This window comes from Melanotaenia boesemani, chromosome 20 (assembly GCF_017639745.1).
Source record: "Melanotaenia boesemani isolate fMelBoe1 chromosome 20, fMelBoe1.pri, whole genome shotgun sequence".
NCBI classification, from domain to species: domain Eukaryota; kingdom Metazoa; phylum Chordata; class Actinopteri; order Atheriniformes; family Melanotaeniidae; genus Melanotaenia; species Melanotaenia boesemani.
In genome coordinates, this window is record NC_055701.1 from 27,295,724 (window position 1) to 27,314,457 (window position 18,734).

Here is an 18,734-nt window from a genome sequence, read left to right on the forward strand (position 1 = left end):
AGATATTTAATGAGTTGCTGGCAGTTTCTCTCCTGACATCATAAATCCAAACAGACTGACTTCTTTTGGATATTTGGATAAATTACGGTTATGTATTCTGATTTCAGCTTTTTAATAAAATTAGGGAGGAAAACTTGAAAATATTGCATATAGTCTTTTTAATAATAAAGAAACTGATAAATCTTGGTTGTATTGTCTATTTTTTGTGCTGATTTCAGGGAGCAGGAAGTACAAAGATGTGCCAACCCTGTTTGTTGGGGTAAAAAGTAGAAAGATTGGTGTCGAGCCTCATGGAAAACGCATCTAACAACGTGCCAGCTCGACCAGAAGTGAACAGTTTGATGGAGGAGGGTGATTTCACACTGTGGTTGTAGCTCTGCACAACAATTAAAGAAACAACAAACTAAATAAAAATCTGAGTATTTTAGGTCGTAGTATAGAAACAAAGGGAATAAATGTATACAAGCATTACAAAAACTTTCGTCATACTCCAGTTTAAAAATGATGTAAGAACAAACACGCTCCGTGTTAAAGTAGGAATATTTAACAAAATAGCTCATACAAAACTTTAATACACCAAACTACAATTAAAGCATTTGTGTTTATACTTCACTTATCAGTGAAGAGTCTGCAGCTCCTCACAGAGAGATAACGAAAAGATCTGTAATATTTTAACAGAAAGCAGATTTTACAAAGTCAAAAATGGAAAAAAAAAATTCCCCGAACCTTCAGCTGGTCTATTAAAGGAAAAATCCACCAAGTAGCATCACTTTTATAGAAACGTAGACATCTGTGATGCTCGCTGCATTTCACAAGCCGGTGACTTTTCTGGCAGAGAATCCTACATTTCCCAGAATGCAGTTCTGCTCAGCTCTGACAAGGGGTTTGTTGCTCCTGCAGCCATATAAACCTCAAATTAAACAACAAATACTGAGCAACAAATCAATTTAACTGGAATTAACCAACTTTTATGAAGATGATAGGGTTCTAGAGTCACATTTGTGTCCTTCTTTGGTTCCAACCTGGTCTTGTTACTATAACTCTTACTATTTTGGTAGCATCAAGTGGCCAGTCGGAGTTTTTATTCTGGAAAAAAAAAAGCTTTCTGGGATAGAAATGAAACCATACTGGCTTCAACGTGTGTTGACTGATCAATATATTTGAAAAACAGTTAAAAAAAAAAAGAAGAATAAACATGGCAGTGGATTCACTGGACCTTTTATAATCTAAGGCTTCTTATGAGAAAATCAGCTGACAAAACAAAAAAAAAAAATCACAAGTAGGTCCTTTTCCCTTCATTTCTGAGGGTTGTACGGTGGATCTGTCCTTTAACTGGCCTGACAGTGCTCAGTCTGGAAGATCTGCAATCTGCTGAAGGTCCTTTGGCAATTCTGTCGTCACTTCTACCAGGAAATAAAATCTTCAACGACACAATAAAAACTAAAAGTAAAGAGCAGCTCATAAAGTTATTGTGTGGTCATGAATTAACCGTTTAACAAACCTCTCTTCCCCTTACATGTTGATGTGGAAACATTAATGTTGTAGTTATTGACGTTGCCCTGATTTGTGATTCAAACAAACCAGATAAGAAAACCATGAACGTTGAGAAGCCGCGGTGGACCTACTGGTGGTAAACATTACGTATAAAGTACTGCTTTTAGAGGTAATTAACATGTTTCTCATAGAAAGATTTCTTGCAAACATTACCGTGACAAGAGCTGGAATTAAGAACCGGTAAGGAATCAGATGGATAAGCAGAATCTGTGCTGATGTTAAGAAAATCCAAACGATACCAAACCCGATGAGACGGGCAGAAAACACTTGGGTGTGCGCTGGCTGGAGGTTCGGTCCAGCTCCTCACTGGTCCCGCGCTTCATACAGCAGTTTGGCCGCCTGTCAGGAGAAATGGGAGAGATTTTATTTGTTAATCTTCTTATAACTTGTCCTTTTCTTTTGGTTTCATCATCTATAGTTTTGTCATTTTCATATATTAGATGTTGCATGAATGTGTTTCCATTTTCATGTCAGAAGATGCAGATAAAGTTTCAACTTGTTTGTTTGTGTTGAAATTATTGATTCATAGATCAACATTTTGTGGTTTCACAAACAAACCAAACAAATTCCTCTTAAAATGGTGAGAATATCACAGGAAACTAAAAATGACAGAAGAAGCAGATGAAGAAGAAAAGCATTAACCTTGAGAAAGTCGCACACACTCGCCGACCACTTCATCAGGTCCACTTGTTCAACTGCTTGTTACCACAAATATCTAACCAGCCAATCACACGGCAGCAACTCCAAACGGTCATGTAACGTGGTGAAGACGACTTGCTGAAGTTCAAACTGACAATCGGAACGAGGAAGAAAGAGGATTTAAGCGACTGAACGTGGCATGGTTGTTGCTCTGAGTATTTACTGGGATTTTCACACACAACCATCTCCAGGGTTTACAGAGATGGTCTGAAGAAGAGAAAATATCCAGCGAGCAGCAGTTGTCTGGACCAGAATGTCTGGTTGGTGTCAGAGGTCAGAGGAGAATGGACAGACTGGTTGGAGATGATAGAAAGACAACAGGAAGTCCAATAAGCACTGGTTCCAACCAAGATCTGCAGAACAGCATCTCTGAACACACAACAAGTCCAACCTTGAAGCAGATGGGCTACAGCAGCAGAAGACACACCGGGTGCCTCCTGCCAGCTAAGAACAGGAAACTGAGGCTACAATTCACACACACTCACCAACACTGGACAATAGAAGATGGAGAAACGTTGCTGGTCTGATGAGTTTCCATTTCAGCTCCACATTCAGATGCTAGACTCAGAATCTGCTGGAAACATCATGAAAACATGGATCTATCCTGCCTTGGATCAAAGCTTCAGGCTGCTGCTGGTGTAATGGTGGGGGGAGGTTTTCTTGTCCCACTTTGGGCCCCTTAGTACCAGCGTGGCCTGGTTTAACCAGCACAGCCTACCTGAGTATTGTTGCTGACCATGTCCATCCCTTTATGACCACAGTGGAGCATCTTCTGATGCTACTTCCAGCAGGATAATGCACCATGTCACAAAACTCAGATCATCTCCACCTGCTTTCTAGAACATGACGATGAGTTCACTGGACTCCAACGGCCTCCACAGCCACCAGATCTCAGTCCAGTAGAGCAGCTTTGGGATGTGGTGCACAAGCAAGGTGGACCTGATAAAGTGGTAGGTTATTGATGGTCCAGAGGTTTGGAGTCATGGTAATTGTACCTTGTGCATCGCAGCCAGCCAGAATGAGGCCAACTTCTTGTCATCGGTAACCTCCATGCGGAGCTGCTGGGCATCTTGAGAGCCCATTGGCTTGTAATGAAGCAGCATGCCGCTGGCCCGCGACGTCCCCCCTACACACACATGCAAAACACATTTTATTTCTCCCCTTAAAGATAAGATTTATTTAAAAACCTGTTTTACACTTTCTAACCACAAGAGAGAACGTAAGACAAAAATAATCTATTACTATCGAGACTTTATAATAAAACTTTATTTCTTAGAGTATTTCAAGTGATCAATGAAACATCGAGCTAATTAAAAGGAAAAGAAAAACCTAAATGCAAAGATCCTTTACATCAAGAACCACAAGAAGGTAAAAAGACTAAACATTTCTGCTCTCACACACACACACACACACACAGATGAAAGACTAAACTCAAAATGAGAGACACGGAGTTAAAAAAAAGAAAAACTAAAACAAAAGGAGAAATATTGCTTAAAATAAAATAAAAAGAAGCTACAATCAAAGAACCGGTAGCACCGGAAAGGTTTGATGTTAAAGACCGAAACAGAAAACATGCAGCAGGAACGTTTCAGGATCCTAACAGGATCATGTTTGGAGGTCATTTTAAGATCAATGAGCAGCTATGCAGCGCACATTATGGGTGTAACAATACATCAGTTCACTCATCCAACGGCATTGATCCTGATCGTCAACGTTCTTCAGAAAGAACTGTTTCTAAATCCAACGGTGTGACGTCAGACTGAAGGAGCCTGGTTGTTACCGAGCTGTGTACATATTTAGTTTGAGACTTTAAATAGGAGGAAGGTTTAAACTTTATCCCGAATTTATTCTGTTTACCTTGAAGATTTTAATGTAAAACATTTTTTTCATTTAAATGTCTGATTGATGATTTTGATGATTTAGTTGTTTTTATTTGATATGAAAGGAAGTGACTGTGCTAAATCATGTGGTATCGTTTCATATCGATCTCTGGACCCTAAACTGAATCAAGCTGAAATCATATTGTAGAAAAATGTATGATACCAGCAAACACTGAGACGATCAAACTAGTGATTTACACGTCCTGGTGTAAGCGCCTGCTGTCAAACCTGCAGCTGCTGGTGGTTTTGTTTGAGCGATAGCAACATTAGCTTTGTGAGAAATAGAAAAAAAATCTAAATTATGTCCCGTTTCCACCAACGTGTCCCAGTCAGGACAGAACAGGTCAGTGCGCATTTCTTTTGTGTGTTTGCGTGAATATCCGACACGAATCGCCCCACTTCTGTGGACCAATCTTATCCAAAAGGTGGAGACGGACACGCTGTATTCTACTGATTGTCTTCACTCGGCATTAAGAACAAAGCAGGAACAGCTCCATGTTTAAATGCACAGAGCATTTTTTTTTGTTTGTTTCTGTGTCATGTTTTATTCTAACGTCTCTGTGACGTCACACTAACCAGCTGATGGCTACCGGGTAAAGGTGCTGCTGGCCGAGGAAACCAGCAGAAATCAGGGTTTACTGAACCAAACCGTCCCCACTGACATGGACCTGCTGGTGGAAGCAGGACTGATGAGAAGCTTCAGGTGAAAATAAAACAAAATGGTCCTTTAAATCAGGGACGTCAAACTCTGGTCCTTGAAGGCGGCAGTCCTGTAGGTTGCAGGTGTGTTCTTGCTTCAACAACAAGCTGTTGGATCTATTTGATTTGAATCAGGTGTGTTGGAGCAAGGAAACATCTAAAACCTGCAGCTCTGCAGTTTCACACTCCAAATTTAAATAGTGTAAATACAAAGCTGTGTCTTCTTTAATAAAACCGTCTTTATCCAAGAGAACAAAGTAAAGGTGCAAACATGTGAAAGGTGAGTAAATTCTGTGGAGAAATCGTTTATAGTTAGAATTACTCATCTAACGATTACTAATTAATGATTCAACGTTCAGCTTAAATTCTGTTTGTTTACCAATGAAAATAATACATGATGAAAGTAATCTGCTCGAGGTAAAACCTTGTTTAACTGAGCTGATTTGTTGTCATGGTTGCCTTTAATCTGATGACCTAAGAACCACTTACTACTTGGTCCATTTTTTACATTTTTCCACTTAAAAATTCTCCAAAAGAAATAATAATTTAAAATCTGGTATTGTTAATGACTGACATGTGCAAAGGTGCAATAATTCCCTAAAAATTTTAGTTTCCTTTCCGTAAACGGAAAATATTTCATTTTCTGTGTTTTTAATCATTACAAATATGCAGGTAAATATTTCCAAACTGACATTAAAGGGCTAAAATTATTTAGGAAATACATAAATAAGCTCAATAGTTATGATGAGGATTAAAGACTTAATACTTTTTTGTACAAAGGCTAAAAGGCTGCACAAGGCTTATAAAATGAAAATAAACAACTTGACAAGTTTTAAATTTAAAGGATTTTTTCCTCTTCTTGCTTGGAAAATAATGGACTTTTTATCTGTTATCTAAACTGTGAAATGTGAGCAGCTTCCTTCTCCTTCGGGATACTTTCAGGGCTTTAAAACATGAGGTGTGATGAAACAGAAACGAATCAGAAGCTTCGTGTCATGCAGACAGAAAAGAAATGCAGGGATGGCGTGAGGACATGAGCGACTGGACGGGTGGAGGCTGTGTGGAGGGAGGCGGAGCCAACCTTCGGAGACACAGTGACTGTCCAGCAGACTGGTGTAAGTGTGAATGTCATCCTCTGAGCCCAGAGGAAGAAGAGCCGCCCAGCAAAGTCAAAGCAGCGGAAAAAACAAGGTGTTAGAGCAGAAAAACAGATTCTGTGTTAATCAGAGAAATTTCTTAGTTATTTACTGACTAAACATTTATGAACAGCAGAAAATTGAGATATTTATTTATTTAAATTTTTTTTTGTGGTTTGAAACACCTCTAGAACTAAATTACTCCAAAGTATTTCTAATACACACAGTCTTACCTCCTGGACTCGTCCCATCTGTCAAGATCTGCATGCTGGAGATCCGAGACAGCTCCACCTCGAAGTGGCTTTCACCGTCGAGGAACAGGTACCTGGTGATCAGGTCCAATAAAAAGATAGAGACACGTGATCAATAAACACTGGGGGACTCATAACAACGTCTGGTAAAATATCTGATCATAGAAGACCTGCATCAACACCTGAGCCTTCTGTCACTGAAAATGTGATGTGACTTTTAGATTATTATAATTTTTATCATTCCAAGTTATAGTAAGTTGCTATAACTTATAACCTCTTTTGTTCTTATCAGAGTATTTTGGGCACTAGTGGTTTTATTTAAAGGTGGTCTAAGAGGAAAATGGACAGAGGGGTGGAGATGAGGAGATAATATGGACCAAATGGTGACAAATCAAACCTGGATCGGCTGTAATGAGGAGCTCCATCCACTCAACCACTTCAGCTACCTGACACCCTGTTTACTTATATTCTAAGATAAATAGTGTAATAAAAAAATTAAGATAAAGTTTTCTAATGAATTAAAAAAGATAAAACCATCCATTCAGGCTGCCTGACGAAACAACCCCAATGAAAACTAACTGATGTGTTTCACACATGTACAGCAGCTCTGAAAGTCCACGCCAGCAGCTCCAGGTGTTCTGTGGAGACATTCCATCAACTTACCAAGTCACAGCTAGAAAAAGACCCACAGGTTCATTAATGTTCCTGCTGTTAAAAACTGCTGCGTCCACTCACTATGCTCGATATAAACTGGTCCATCTCAACGTGCTGCAAACAAAACTTTATTGTTTCCAGCTGAGCGAACGAACGCGCCTCCTGCTGGAAACGTTCCTGCAGTGTGAAGAGCAGCTGCAGAAAGATGTGTCTTCTACAGACTGTAAAATATAACATCCTAAAATAAAAAAGTGAAGCAAAACCTAAATAAAGGCAAAAATAATATGAAAGCAAAAACAAAATAAAGAATCAACACTTACAGCAAAAAGCTATCAACAAAGGTTAACACAGAAAAAGTAACACAACCACTGATCCTGCTCAGATCTCAGTGGGTTTAGGCTCAATTGTTTTAACTGGTTTCTGCTCACAGCTCCACCAGCTCGAGAGACGATGTTACACACCGTCCGCTCGGTAACAGAGCAAACGATTCTCTGATTTACCCCAAAACACAGGGAGCAGATAGATTCAGTCTGGTAAATAACACGAAGAGCACAAAGTGTCTAAATTCACGTGCAAGAAGTCAAACTTGATCTCAAATCATCCGAACATTAAGTGAAATCAGGACAGGAGAAATCTGGAGGCGTACCACGCTCAGACTTACCTGTGGTTGTTGGAGAGACGGCACGTCATGGTTTCAGACTTCTCCGACGTTCCCAAAGTGACGATGAAGGTGCTTCCTGGAAACATGAAGGAAACATTCATCACTGCTCACACCCTTAGTGGTACAGACTACCACCAGCACCAGGAAGAAAGCAGTGCTCATTTTTTAAAGCCTGAAAATTAATTCTGTTTCCAAAATGTCAGGAAAAACACAGGAAGTGTCACAGCGACCCCTGTTTTAGATCCAGCTTCTCGTTTGTCTCCATAATAAAGAACAATTTTTAAAGAATTTGCAGCTCCTTATAACAAAAACAATTCTCAATGAAAATTTCATTAATATATATTTTTACACGTACAAAGCCATGAAAAGTGACGAAACACAGAGCATGCTGGGAAATGATCACGCCAAAGTGACTGTTGCATCTCACCTCCCAGCAGCACTTTGAGCTGCTTGTCGTAGAACTCCACCTCCTTCTGGGAGACCAGGCTGCACTCGGCACACTGCCGGACCGGGTCGACGAAGCACATGCGCGGCAGCTCCACCTTCTTACTGCAGCATTTATCACAGAAACAGCGGCCGCACCGCCGGCAGTGATGCTGGAGAAGATAAAAAAACTCCCTCACATCAACAGGTATTTATTATTCTGAGGGTAAAGTCTAATGTGTGGCCTACATCACACATATGTTTGTCGGATACACAACCAACTACAGAAAACAATCCTGAATCCAAAATGGCGTGTGACACTGGCTCCATTGTGCTTGTACAAGCCTGAAAAAACAACACTGAAGTGATGCTGAAGCGCTTGAACTTGGCACATTACACCGAGACAGTCCTGCCTCATCTCTGTATGCAGCGGCAGCTTGTGACGGGAAAGATGAAGAAGCCATCTTTCACCGCGCAGTGAAATCTTTGCAAAAGAAAAGTGAGTAAATAAAAGGACAAAATAAAATCTGCATATTTATTAAACTCAAATGAAAGGGGCCGATATATTTTAACATGCATCATAAACACTGCTCATCAAAAGCAATTTTATACATCATCATACATCTGAGAGACACACTGGCTGGCTGGCTGGCTGGCTGGTTGGTTGGCTGGCTGGCTGGCTGGCTGGCTGGTTGGCTGGCTGGCTGGCTGGCTAGTTGGCTGGCTGGCTGGCTGGATTCCAAAGTTGCATTCAGTATCAAAAAAGATTCTTTGACAAAGGCAGTTCCCTTCAAATTAATCATTTAGATTTTTAAGACTGAAAAGACATTTCAATAAAAAAAAGTAAAATATTCTGACTTCATAGAACCTGTACACTTGATTGTTGTGCATTAAATACTGTGTAGCAAAATGTAAGACTTTGAGACATTCAATTGTCAGAAATTATCCAAATTTTGCCTTCATCAGTTCTTCAAACATCCTTGTTTCACTATTTATCATCATAAGATACTGCACGCGAGTTTCAGACAGCTACAAGTTATTTCATGGATAGTTCCCCAAGTTTCTGGTGTGTGATCACGAGTTATCTAACTGTTGTTGTAAAACATGGAAATAGTTCTACAGCTGTAGTCTGTATGTTTGTAAGGTTTTTACTCAGCAGTGGTTTTCAAAAGTAGATCTACCCAAGAAATCTTTTAAAATATAAATAAATTAATATCATCGCTCATTTACTACATATTTAAGAGTCAGTGTGATGAGGATGAAGCCCATCAAACACAGGTTGGTTTTTGCATAAACAAGTACTGGAGCACATCAATACCTCTGTACACCAGTGGTTCTAAAACCTTTTCTACAACGACCCCCTTTGGAGGAATAAACATTCCCAGGCTCCCCCACCCTTATATTATATACACAGAGCAAAGGGACCGAGGAGGGATATGAAGAGGACATCTATCTATCTATCTATATATATATATATACACACCTTACTATACTCATCACAGACATGAGGAAGATGTAACAAGAAACACATTTACTGTTAAGAGCAAGATATCTGCCCTCTTTCATCTCAGTGTTTGACATTCCTGTCATGTTGCCGCACCAACCCGGGGGGCCCGCCCCCAGTTTGAGAACCACTGCTGTACACCAATTTATCTTCTATAAATACAGCATTCCTTCCAAACACAAACATCATCCAGTACAAAGACACTTCTTATGGACAAACAGCGGAACAGAGTTTGAAAAAATATCAAACAAGGAGCCACAACAGTTTCCAGTGCAGCCAAAACTGTCCAGTGACACTTTGCATGTGCTTAAGCACAAAGGAAAAAAAGAGTCGTGTGTTTAATTGATGCTGAGACATACTTTGAGGGCGATTAGTGCTACAAACATCTGGCCTCTAAGTGGATGATGTCACATGAACCTTTTTTGGGTGCACGAACAAGCAAAAGGGATGAGAGTGCATGTCTTGTGGATACAACTTCCAGGTAAAAAAAAAAAAAAAAAAAAAAAGGTGGGAAACCAGTTTAAGAAATAATAATAATTAAAAAAAAAGTAAATTATGTGTAAAAAAAAAAAAAAAAAAAAGCATTTCCCCTATTTTTGATGGTTCATGTACGTATGACTGTGCTCAGCAGTTTCTGTTTTTATCTGATTAATGTGCAGACAGGAAGTCTGCCAGAAAGTTTCGTTATTTATTTTCAAGCAGAAATCTCTGGATGTAAAGAGTGTTTGAACCTTTGTTGCTGATCAACAAAAGAACAGCCAAAAGCTTCTTCATGGAGCTAAGAGATTATTTCAGGCCTGGATCTTCTGCATTTCCTCTGAGGTCTGCAGCAGATTATAGAAACTAAATCAAGAGAATGAAAAGTCTTCACACAGAATCTATTATGTTGGACATTTACCATGAAAACTGCTATTTATGAATGACAAGGGGGGGTTGCAAGAGGGAAGACGAAAATATCAACTAGCAGCTTCACCACAGGGATATTTTTCTTTCCAAGCAAATAAAAGAACTACAATAACAACGAGAACAAGTAGAGCCACCGTGCTGTCAGCAGTCATTGGAAAAGCATTCATGGCACCACCCTCTTTGTGTTTTCATGCCAAAAATGAGCAGATGTAGAAACAGAAAACCAAAGTTAAACAAAATCTTCAGTTTCTTGCTCATCAGTCTATTTTCTCAGTCTAAAAAAAGGCAGACTGTGACATGACAAACCTTTCTTTTGATAAAGTCAAACTTGGTGTCGCACTGCATACATCTTGGGCACTGGATGAGGGAAAGAGAAGAAAAACAGGATGTTACACAACATGCTGAGCTGGGCAGATTCTAGTTCAACAGAAATGTGAGTTATGTGCTACTTTATATCATGCACAAGTATCAACGGCTGGTCAGCCTTGTTGCAGATCATGGGTGGTACATTTTAGGATAATGTGGCAACACAAGAGTTTTATCATTAACTGCAGCTTGTAAAACCATGTTTTAACAGCTTTAAGGAGGTGAAAGCACGATATTTTTAAGATTGGCTAATTCAATAATAGTTTACAGATTAATAGTGAACCTAGAGGTCAGCTAAAGATAAATGATCTACTCTGTGTGCCTGAACTTCAGATATACAGTTAGTGCCCGTGTCTCCTGATGTAGTTTCATGGCACTTGCACAAACAACCTGTTGTCTGTGTAATAATATTACACAGTTCTCTGAGCTAGCAAAGCAGCTCCTGCAGCTAGTTAGCTAAACATTATCAGCAGTGTGTGACGTGACTGATGGTTAAAACACAGAACAAAAGGGATAATGTTACTTTAAGGAGAACTTTTGCAAATAAAAATGGAAAATAAGTTTGACAGACAGCTTTAGATGTCAACAATGTGGTTTTCTGGCACGCTCCGTAACCTGCCTGACTGGCCATGGCAGCTTACAACGCCCAGTACAGGGACAAATTGCGATGTCCAACCAGCGTCAAGTTGACTGCAGTTAGGAGGCAGAAACCGGAAACTGGAGTTTTAACACTATAAATAAACGCAGCATAGCTATAACACAAGTTCGTGAAAACTAAGACGTGTGCTGTAAAATTGAAAGACGATTAATTGGCAAAATACACAAATAAGTGGGCGTAAAAGGCAATCAAAAGACTTAATCGGTTACGGGCATGGTTCAGGCTACGGAACTTACGGTGAAAAACCCAACCGGAAGCGCTCTGTTTATATCTATGTCTAGCTAGCTCCTGGTTGGTGTCCAAGGACTCTAATAGCTTATCGCTGTTTGATCTGCTTGTCTCACCTCTTTATCCGGGACCCACTGCGGCTCGTCTAGGGAGAAGGGGCTGTTAAAAGCTCCGTTTTCCGGAACCATTCGAAGGCCACTGGGGCTGCGGACGAGTTTCTTCCCGTCAGGTACTGAAGACATTTTCCTTTAGTGGATGTTTCTTTCCTGTTCTACGGAGTCTTCTTCGACAACAAACTCCCATAAGGACACGCCCCCATAATGATTGACATGACAGTCAACAAATCAGGACACACAAACGAGATCACGTGACGTCCTGGGCAAACTAGTTTGGCTTTTTACGTTTCCGCAAAAATGACTTATTTCTGATACAGAAAAAAAAGTAAAAAAAAAAAAAACTAAAAACAATTGTATATCAATGACAGCTTTAATGATAGAACTAAATGCTTAATAAAAAAAATATTCGTATTAAAGAAATGTAATTTAACAAAAAAAAGCATGATATTGAATGTCATTATTTATTATTATTATTAATATATGAAGTAACTTTAATAGTATTTAACTTTTAATAGTTAATAGTTTGAATGTGAGAAGTAAACAGTGCATAATTCAATACCGATTTTATTCTTCAAATAAAGTTATGATTATTTAAGACAAACAATTTCCACTCACATAGGATATGATAGTAAATCACTTTGACAAAAACAAATTTATCCACAATTACAGTGCAGTTAAGAGTTAAACAACAACATAGGTTTGTACATGAGATTTATTTAAATTGCATCAACTCCTTCGTCGTTAACATTTTCTCCTCTGTGCAGCAGTGCTCTGTAACACCTCATAACCCTCTACACACAATGCAGATGAGAAAAGCCACAACATGAGCAGCAGTTACATGAACTAGTAGTATAATGCCAGTCTAAACCAGGAACATGTGTTTACTATACACACAAGACATAAAGATGGTTGTGTGTTGTGTTTAACAAAGAGGCCAGAGTTTATCAAGCGTGTATTCAATCATTTTTGTGATTAGAATAGAAAAAAAACATTTAAAAACACAGCCTAATGTAACTGATGCCTTTGGAAAAAATGGAGTCTGTATTAGTGTCACAGGACTGAACAAAAAGTACAAAAACAAAGCTGACTGAAAAAATGTTCAAACTTAAAGTAATTTGGGAATATGTTCAGTACTTAGGCTTGAGGTTATGCTCTCCTTTTTTTCTCTAGATCTGGAGCTGGTGGGTTTTAAGTGTGGAAATCTGATCACCAATCAGGTCCAACCATTCAGTTATGTCCTTCACTAATATTTATCCTGAGAATATACCTGTATATCCAACCACCCATACTGCCACTACACATCAACATGACCCACATGCAGTGAGCAGAAGTTACACTAACAAAAAAAAGAGCAAAAATGACAGAGCTGGACAGCTTGTCCTTTAAAATGTAACAGCAGGGACACACAGGGCAACAGTTTGGACCAACTTGACTTCAGCGTAGCTTTGATTTAGTTACATCAAATGTGAATCTGTACATTTTAACAGCTGTACTGTGTCAATAAAATAACAATGTCAGATTTTTTCATTTTAAAACTTTTGTTTTAGTTGTTACAGCCTGTAACAACACCAAGGAAGTTCATTGTTAGTTTTGTTCAATACTGAGTTAACGTGGGAAACTTAAAACATATATTTTGTATAGATACATAACTGGAGCTGTATAAGTTTGACTGAAATGTGCAGCAAGGTGTCACGAACACTGCTTTGTCTGCAGCTTCATTTTTTTTAAAATAGTTGTGATTTAATAAAATGTTTGAGTCGCTTAAACTGAAATAAATGTTCAGCTCTAAAAATGCCCTTCACATTTATTCAGTATCAAACATTTTACAGCACCCGCTGCAACCCTTAGGATGACGTTTCAGATGGTTTCTGTTGTAGAAAAAACATAAACTCATTTTTATCCAGCAGCTGAACATCCCGACTTTGTCATTACGTTTTGTAATAGTTTACATTTTCAGATAAAATGTGCAATGAAAGCAGAATTTTTTAAAATAAATCCCCGTTGTAAAAGACCTGTTTTAGGCTTCTTTAAAGAAGGTAATTTATGCAGACATTGCAGTAGATGTTAGTTCTTTTCCACCAGCTATGACTAAAAATTGGAGCAAATGAAAACTAAGTGAGGCTGTGAATGGGAAACGTACACGTCAACCGAGGAAGACGTTAAAGTGTCAGGACAGAAAATTAAAATCTCACTGTGCCTGAAAGAATAAAACAAAAGAAAACAAATGAAAAAGGAGTTAATATTTGTGATAGAACTGGAAGAAATGCCATTTGATTCAAGTGTTTTATGTACTTTTTAAAAATATATTTAACAAAAACTTGTTTTCCCCTGTTTACAAAAGAAAACGGCTGAATGAACAACCTGGTGACTCTAGTCTAAATCTGAATATAAATTTACAAGTAGTGGTTATTTGTCACCATCGTTGCAGGTATTAAATCATTTATACACATTTTTAATTTTCCTTTTCCACTTTCATCGCTGCTACCACACAAACCTCTGTGCTTCATCACTTCCTGGAGTCTCCGTATAAAAAGCAGAGCGTTCAGCAGTCGGACCATAAAAACATTTCTATTCAGATTATTTCACCAAAAATAACCGAGGCTGTCGGATCTGTTCAGGCTTTATAATTATTTCCTTTTTTCTTAGGTTTTATTTCTGAGGAAAAAAAACAAGAAAATGGAGGGAAAAGAACCATAATTCTAGCATTATGTTGGGAACGCCTCCAGAGAAATCTGTGCTCAGAGTTTTCATTTTAAAAGTTTTAGTAATGTAAAAAAACACAACGCAACACAAGCTTTAGTCTCAAATCAGAACAATAAAATATAAAGAATGTTCTTTTTTTATTTTTTTATTCTGTCTTTTGGTTCGTTAAAATCAGTTTGTTGTTCTGGTGAAAATTCCTTTAAGCCACTTATTTCCACAGATGAATGATTAAACTGCATTTTTACTTAATATTCTTATTTGTGCCCTTTTATTAACTTCCTCTAATATTATATTTGGTACATTTCATTCAAGTCTTGCTAAATCACATTTTACTCTTAAAATTGTGTTTATGCATTTATTTTAAATAAACCTTTGTTTTCATTTACCTTGTTTTAATGGTTTATATTCCATTAAAAGCACTTATGGTGGTGTTAGATTAAAAACTGTTTAACAGAACATTTAAAAGGTTAAACATTTGATATTCTTTAGTTAAGGTATATTAAATGTTAATATATTTTATTATTGATCAGATATTTCTTGATTTAATTGAAAAATCTGCTCCTTTGGGACAGAATTTATGGCTGTGGACAACCTTTTATTTCTATATGTAATTTACAGAATTATTTCTTCATTTATTTGACATTATAATAAAACTTTATGTAAAAAATTGATTCATCCAAAGGAATGAATTTCAACCTCCACTCTTTAAACGATGGACCCTCGTGGTACAATAACTTCTCCGTAAACTTATATTTATTTATTTTTGTCTTTATTTTTTTCACTTCGGTCTACCAACATTCAGTCCCGAAGCAAGACCCTCACTGCTGGAAATTAAACTGAAGATGTCTTAATTAAGACTTTATCAACCAAATGCAGGTTTCAGCATTTCAAGCATTTCCCCAGTATACCATAAATATATTAAAATGACTTTGTATGGATGCACAATGAGCTTCACCACTTTATATAAAGCTAATTAAAGCACTAGAAAGCTGGAAACCAGTAAAATCTATGAACTGGGTTTTATTAGTGTGACTCAAAACGTCCAGCTTCAGTAAATATACATTTTTAGGATAAAATTCAAGTCAAATCGACATTTTAAAGTGATATATTTTGATTTAACTACATCCTGATTGCTGTTAAAAGCAACAGGAGAATAACTGTTCCTTTGGTAAGAGCAAATATGTGCTGTTTGTTCATTTACCCTTTAAATGTCCTTTGAATATTCATTATTTATTCCATGGAGTATTATTTATTCACCTGGAGTGATTTAATCTTAGCAGACTGTGTGAAACTGCAACCTTCATGTTCAGCAGACTGATAAAGGAGACATGAAAAGCTTCAGAGCAGAGCCAGGACGGAAAAACAGCATTTAAAAAGATATTAAATCCAAATGTAAACCCAGAACCGCATCCATCAGCACCTACATCTGAGGTCATTCAGGCCAGTTTAAGCTTCCATTAGCTAAATATCTTCAACCAGTAGATTGTCTGAACTCTGGGAAACTGGTTCAGAGATACGAGGTCCTAGCTGGGCGGAGGAACAAGCATCTGTGGATGCAGAGCTTTAAATGATAGACTGTACATAAAAAGTAGACATAGCCAGTGTGACGTCACTCTTCTGTTTTAAAAACTCAAATTTAGGATTTTGTGGTTACCAAAATCTATTTTGGGTCTATTTGGACCCTAAATTGACAATATTTAAAAAATACAAACTGAGACCAAGTGCTAGAGATGGCTCAGGTAGGTTTACTAACTTACCTACATTTACTTACAATTTCAATAAGATTCTTTATAGTCATGGAAAAATTTCTTCTACCAAACAGTGGAGCAGGTAGTTAAAGGCCTGAGGCCAATATAACAGCAGTCAGTCTATCACAGGACTCATTAACTGTAGTTGATCTTTTTGTCAGAGCTGTTACTTTTTTAAGTGTCAGAATGACCCTAAAACAACAATTATGAGGGTAAACAAGAACAATAAGAACATCTTTTATATGCATGAATCTGCAGAGCAGCAAGTCTCCCTGAGGCCTAACAACTCCTGTTGGAGTTCATCCACTTTACAAAGATGGACTTCCTTCAGTGAGGAAAAAATGAAGTGATAACGAGAATAACTGACATAATTCATTAGTCTTAACTTGTTGCATGGACATTTACTTGTAGTCATTTTGTTTCCGTGGCCTTGGTTTGGGAGTTCTTGCGGTTTAATCTCGACACATCAGCCAATCAGAATTTTTTTCTCGTGCGGCGTCTGAGATTGTGTGATTGGTCGGACATTTTAAGTGGGCGTGGTTACTATGGAAACGGGTGAAGCTGAAGGTCGTCATTACCGCGTCTGCTGGTGGAAAAGATTCAACAAGGCTGGACAGATAGTTTTAATGAACAGCTGATCGAGATGGTGAGAACGTATGAAAATGCACGTGTATGGCACACACGCGCCGCCACGGACCAAAATTCAAACAAACCTTTATCTTGTGCTTGCCACCTCGAGAACAAAAACAAAGTTCTCTGTTCTTACAGAGCATGTAACAAGCGTAATTCCCTGAGTGCTCCGATTCCCGTCTTTTGAAGGTCTGACACTTCCATACTCAGAACTTCTTCAGAACACATCACTTTATAGGAGAGAAAGGAAAAAGGGGACTTTCCCTCTAAGGCTCATCTAAATGGCCTCCGTGTATGACATCAGGTGACTATGTCCATCTTTTATTCACAATCTAAAACGAGAGGCAACTTTTTTAGAGCTGGATTTTAAAACTGAACATTTTTCTTAATAAAATGATTACTAAGAGTAAAATGTCATTAACTGGCCGTTACTCTGCGCTGCAGAACTGCTTGACTCCCTCTCCACCGCCGGAGAAACTGGTATCATTTAGCTCAGCAAAGCTGCTAATAAATAAAGTCTCTCTGAAACTAAACGGAGCCTTGGATTGGAATTAAAGTGACGGGTTGTAACCTGGCTCCCCTCAGTGCAACATCAAGCTAAACTAAAACAAAAGAAAACCTGAAGTCATCCTTCAGCTCCTGGGTTTAACTGGACCAGCCTCTACATCAGAAACATTTGTGAACCTTAACTCTGCCTTCAAGTAAGCGCTAGCATAGCGAAAAATATAAACAAAGATTAATCTAAGTGGGTCACTCAGATCAGCAAAACATTTACAGACAATGCATCTTTGCAGAAACAGACCATGTACATTCACGTTCCTCCTCCATATGCACTGTTAAATACGACCTACTTCCTTTAGAGAGCGCAGAAGTTCAACAAGTGCCATGAAAGTTTAGAACCAGTGCGATGAGCACTTGGTGTGATGCTGAAGCATGAAGTGGAAAGATGAAGCTTTCAGTGGATATTTACAACGAGGGCGATCCGAGAGGTCAGTCCGGTCCTCCGTGACCTTTCAGACGCACGTGTTCGCTGCCGTCAACGCGCCAGGTCCGTGTTGCTGGCGCTCAGGTCGCGACTCTTCCTCAGATGATAATTTCGTTCCTGGACGCGGAAAAATGACAAGAAATTAGATGGAAAAACAAACAAATGTGTTAAACAATCATAAATACTGAGGAACAAACAACTCAAGCAAAATAAATAAGCAAACATGGCTGCTGGCAGCAGCCTTTGCTGCAGCACTGCTGTATGAAACCAGCTTTATTTACAACAAACAAACTATGCAACGTGTTCATTAAACTCCAGCTCATTAAACTCCGGCTCATTAAACTCCGGGTCGATGGCCTGAAACAAGCTCATTTCTGAGCAGGACGGACAGAAAATATCAATTCTAAAAAGTTCTATACAAGATCTGTAATATTTACAAATAAATATTTTACTAAGAAAACAATGTACTTGCTCAAAAGCCTTTAAATAAATGTGTATTTTTAATTTTAGTTTAAACCATTCATTATATTTACATAAGAAATAAATACTTCCTAAAAAGTGGCTACACACAAATGTCTAGTCTATGTGAATGTAATTTAAAGTTTGGCATTTGATTTGTATTTTAATACAGTAATGATTAGTTACGATGATGGAGTTAGTGATGCTGTAATTAGTGGTTGTAGCGAGGACAGCCGGTCAGATGTGACAGGATAATAATAAAAAAGTTTAAGTAATAAAAGACAAGGGTCATGTAAACAGACATCTTAACCAGTTTCCTTCCATTAGAAAATAAGAAATTTAATTAATTTGTCCAAACACCATTTTCTCAAACTTTTTTCTTGACATATTTTGATTATATTGTTGAAATATTAAAATTTCTCTTAATACTTTTATTTTACCAAAAGTGCTTCAAGATGTTCGTTGGACAGGAAA

The 18,734-nt window shown here is 38.1% G+C and overlaps 2 protein-coding genes across 6 annotated transcripts in view; both read right to left on the bottom strand.

The window, feature by feature from the left end:
* Nucleotides 1-1,292: 1,292 nt before the first annotated feature.
* zfyve21 (zinc finger, FYVE domain containing 21) lies at nucleotides 1,293-11,942 on the bottom strand. 2 transcript variants are annotated; one of them, XM_041971655.1, is made up of 8 exons: nucleotides 11,736-11,942; nucleotides 10,674-10,724; nucleotides 7,962-8,130; nucleotides 7,535-7,610; nucleotides 6,202-6,293; nucleotides 5,914-5,967; nucleotides 3,249-3,379; nucleotides 1,293-1,893 (listed from the first exon to the last, which is right to left on the bottom strand). In XM_041971655.1, exons 1-8 carry the CDS (start codon nucleotides 11,859-11,861, stop codon nucleotides 1,858-1,860), a joined length of 735 nt encoding a protein of 244 aa, XP_041827589.1. In that variant the 5' UTR covers nucleotides 11,862-11,942; the 3' UTR covers nucleotides 1,293-1,857. The 2 variants fall into 2 exon arrangements, with proteins under 2 accessions (XP_041827589.1, XP_041827590.1); XM_041971656.1 differs by lacking the exon at nucleotides 5,914-5,967 and having other exon boundaries at nucleotides 11,736-11,939.
* A 339-nt stretch (nucleotides 11,943-12,281) lies between these two features.
* klc1a (kinesin light chain 1a) overlaps nucleotides 12,282-18,734 on the bottom strand; it is a 41,363-nt gene continuing 34,910 nt past the window's right edge. For 3 of the 4 annotated variants that reach the window (XM_041971650.1, XM_041971651.1, XM_041971649.1), the window contains one exon: nucleotides 12,282-17,918. In XM_041971650.1, coding sequence (XP_041827584.1) covers nucleotides 17,853-17,918 — 66 coding nt within the window. In that variant the 3' untranslated portion in view covers nucleotides 12,282-17,852. The remainder of the gene's footprint in view (nucleotides 17,919-18,734) is intronic. The other variant, XR_006008653.1, reaches the window with a different exon arrangement.

What these genes read in the sequence shown, in the direction of transcription:
- zfyve21 (XM_041971655.1), bottom strand. Translation starts at nt 11,861, where the DNA reads ATGTCTTCAGTACCTGACGGGAAGAAACTCGTCCGCAGCCCCAGTGGC. An exon ending in CGTCTCTCCAACAACCACAG is followed by an intron (nt 6,294 to 7,534) that starts GTAAGTCTGAGC and finishes CCTGATCACCAG; the next exon opens with GTACCTGTTCCTCGACGGTG. An exon ending in GGCTGGCTGCGATGCACAAG is followed by an intron (nt 1,894 to 3,248) that starts GTACAATTACCA and finishes TTCTCCTGACAG; the next exon opens with GCGGCCAAACTGCTGTATGA.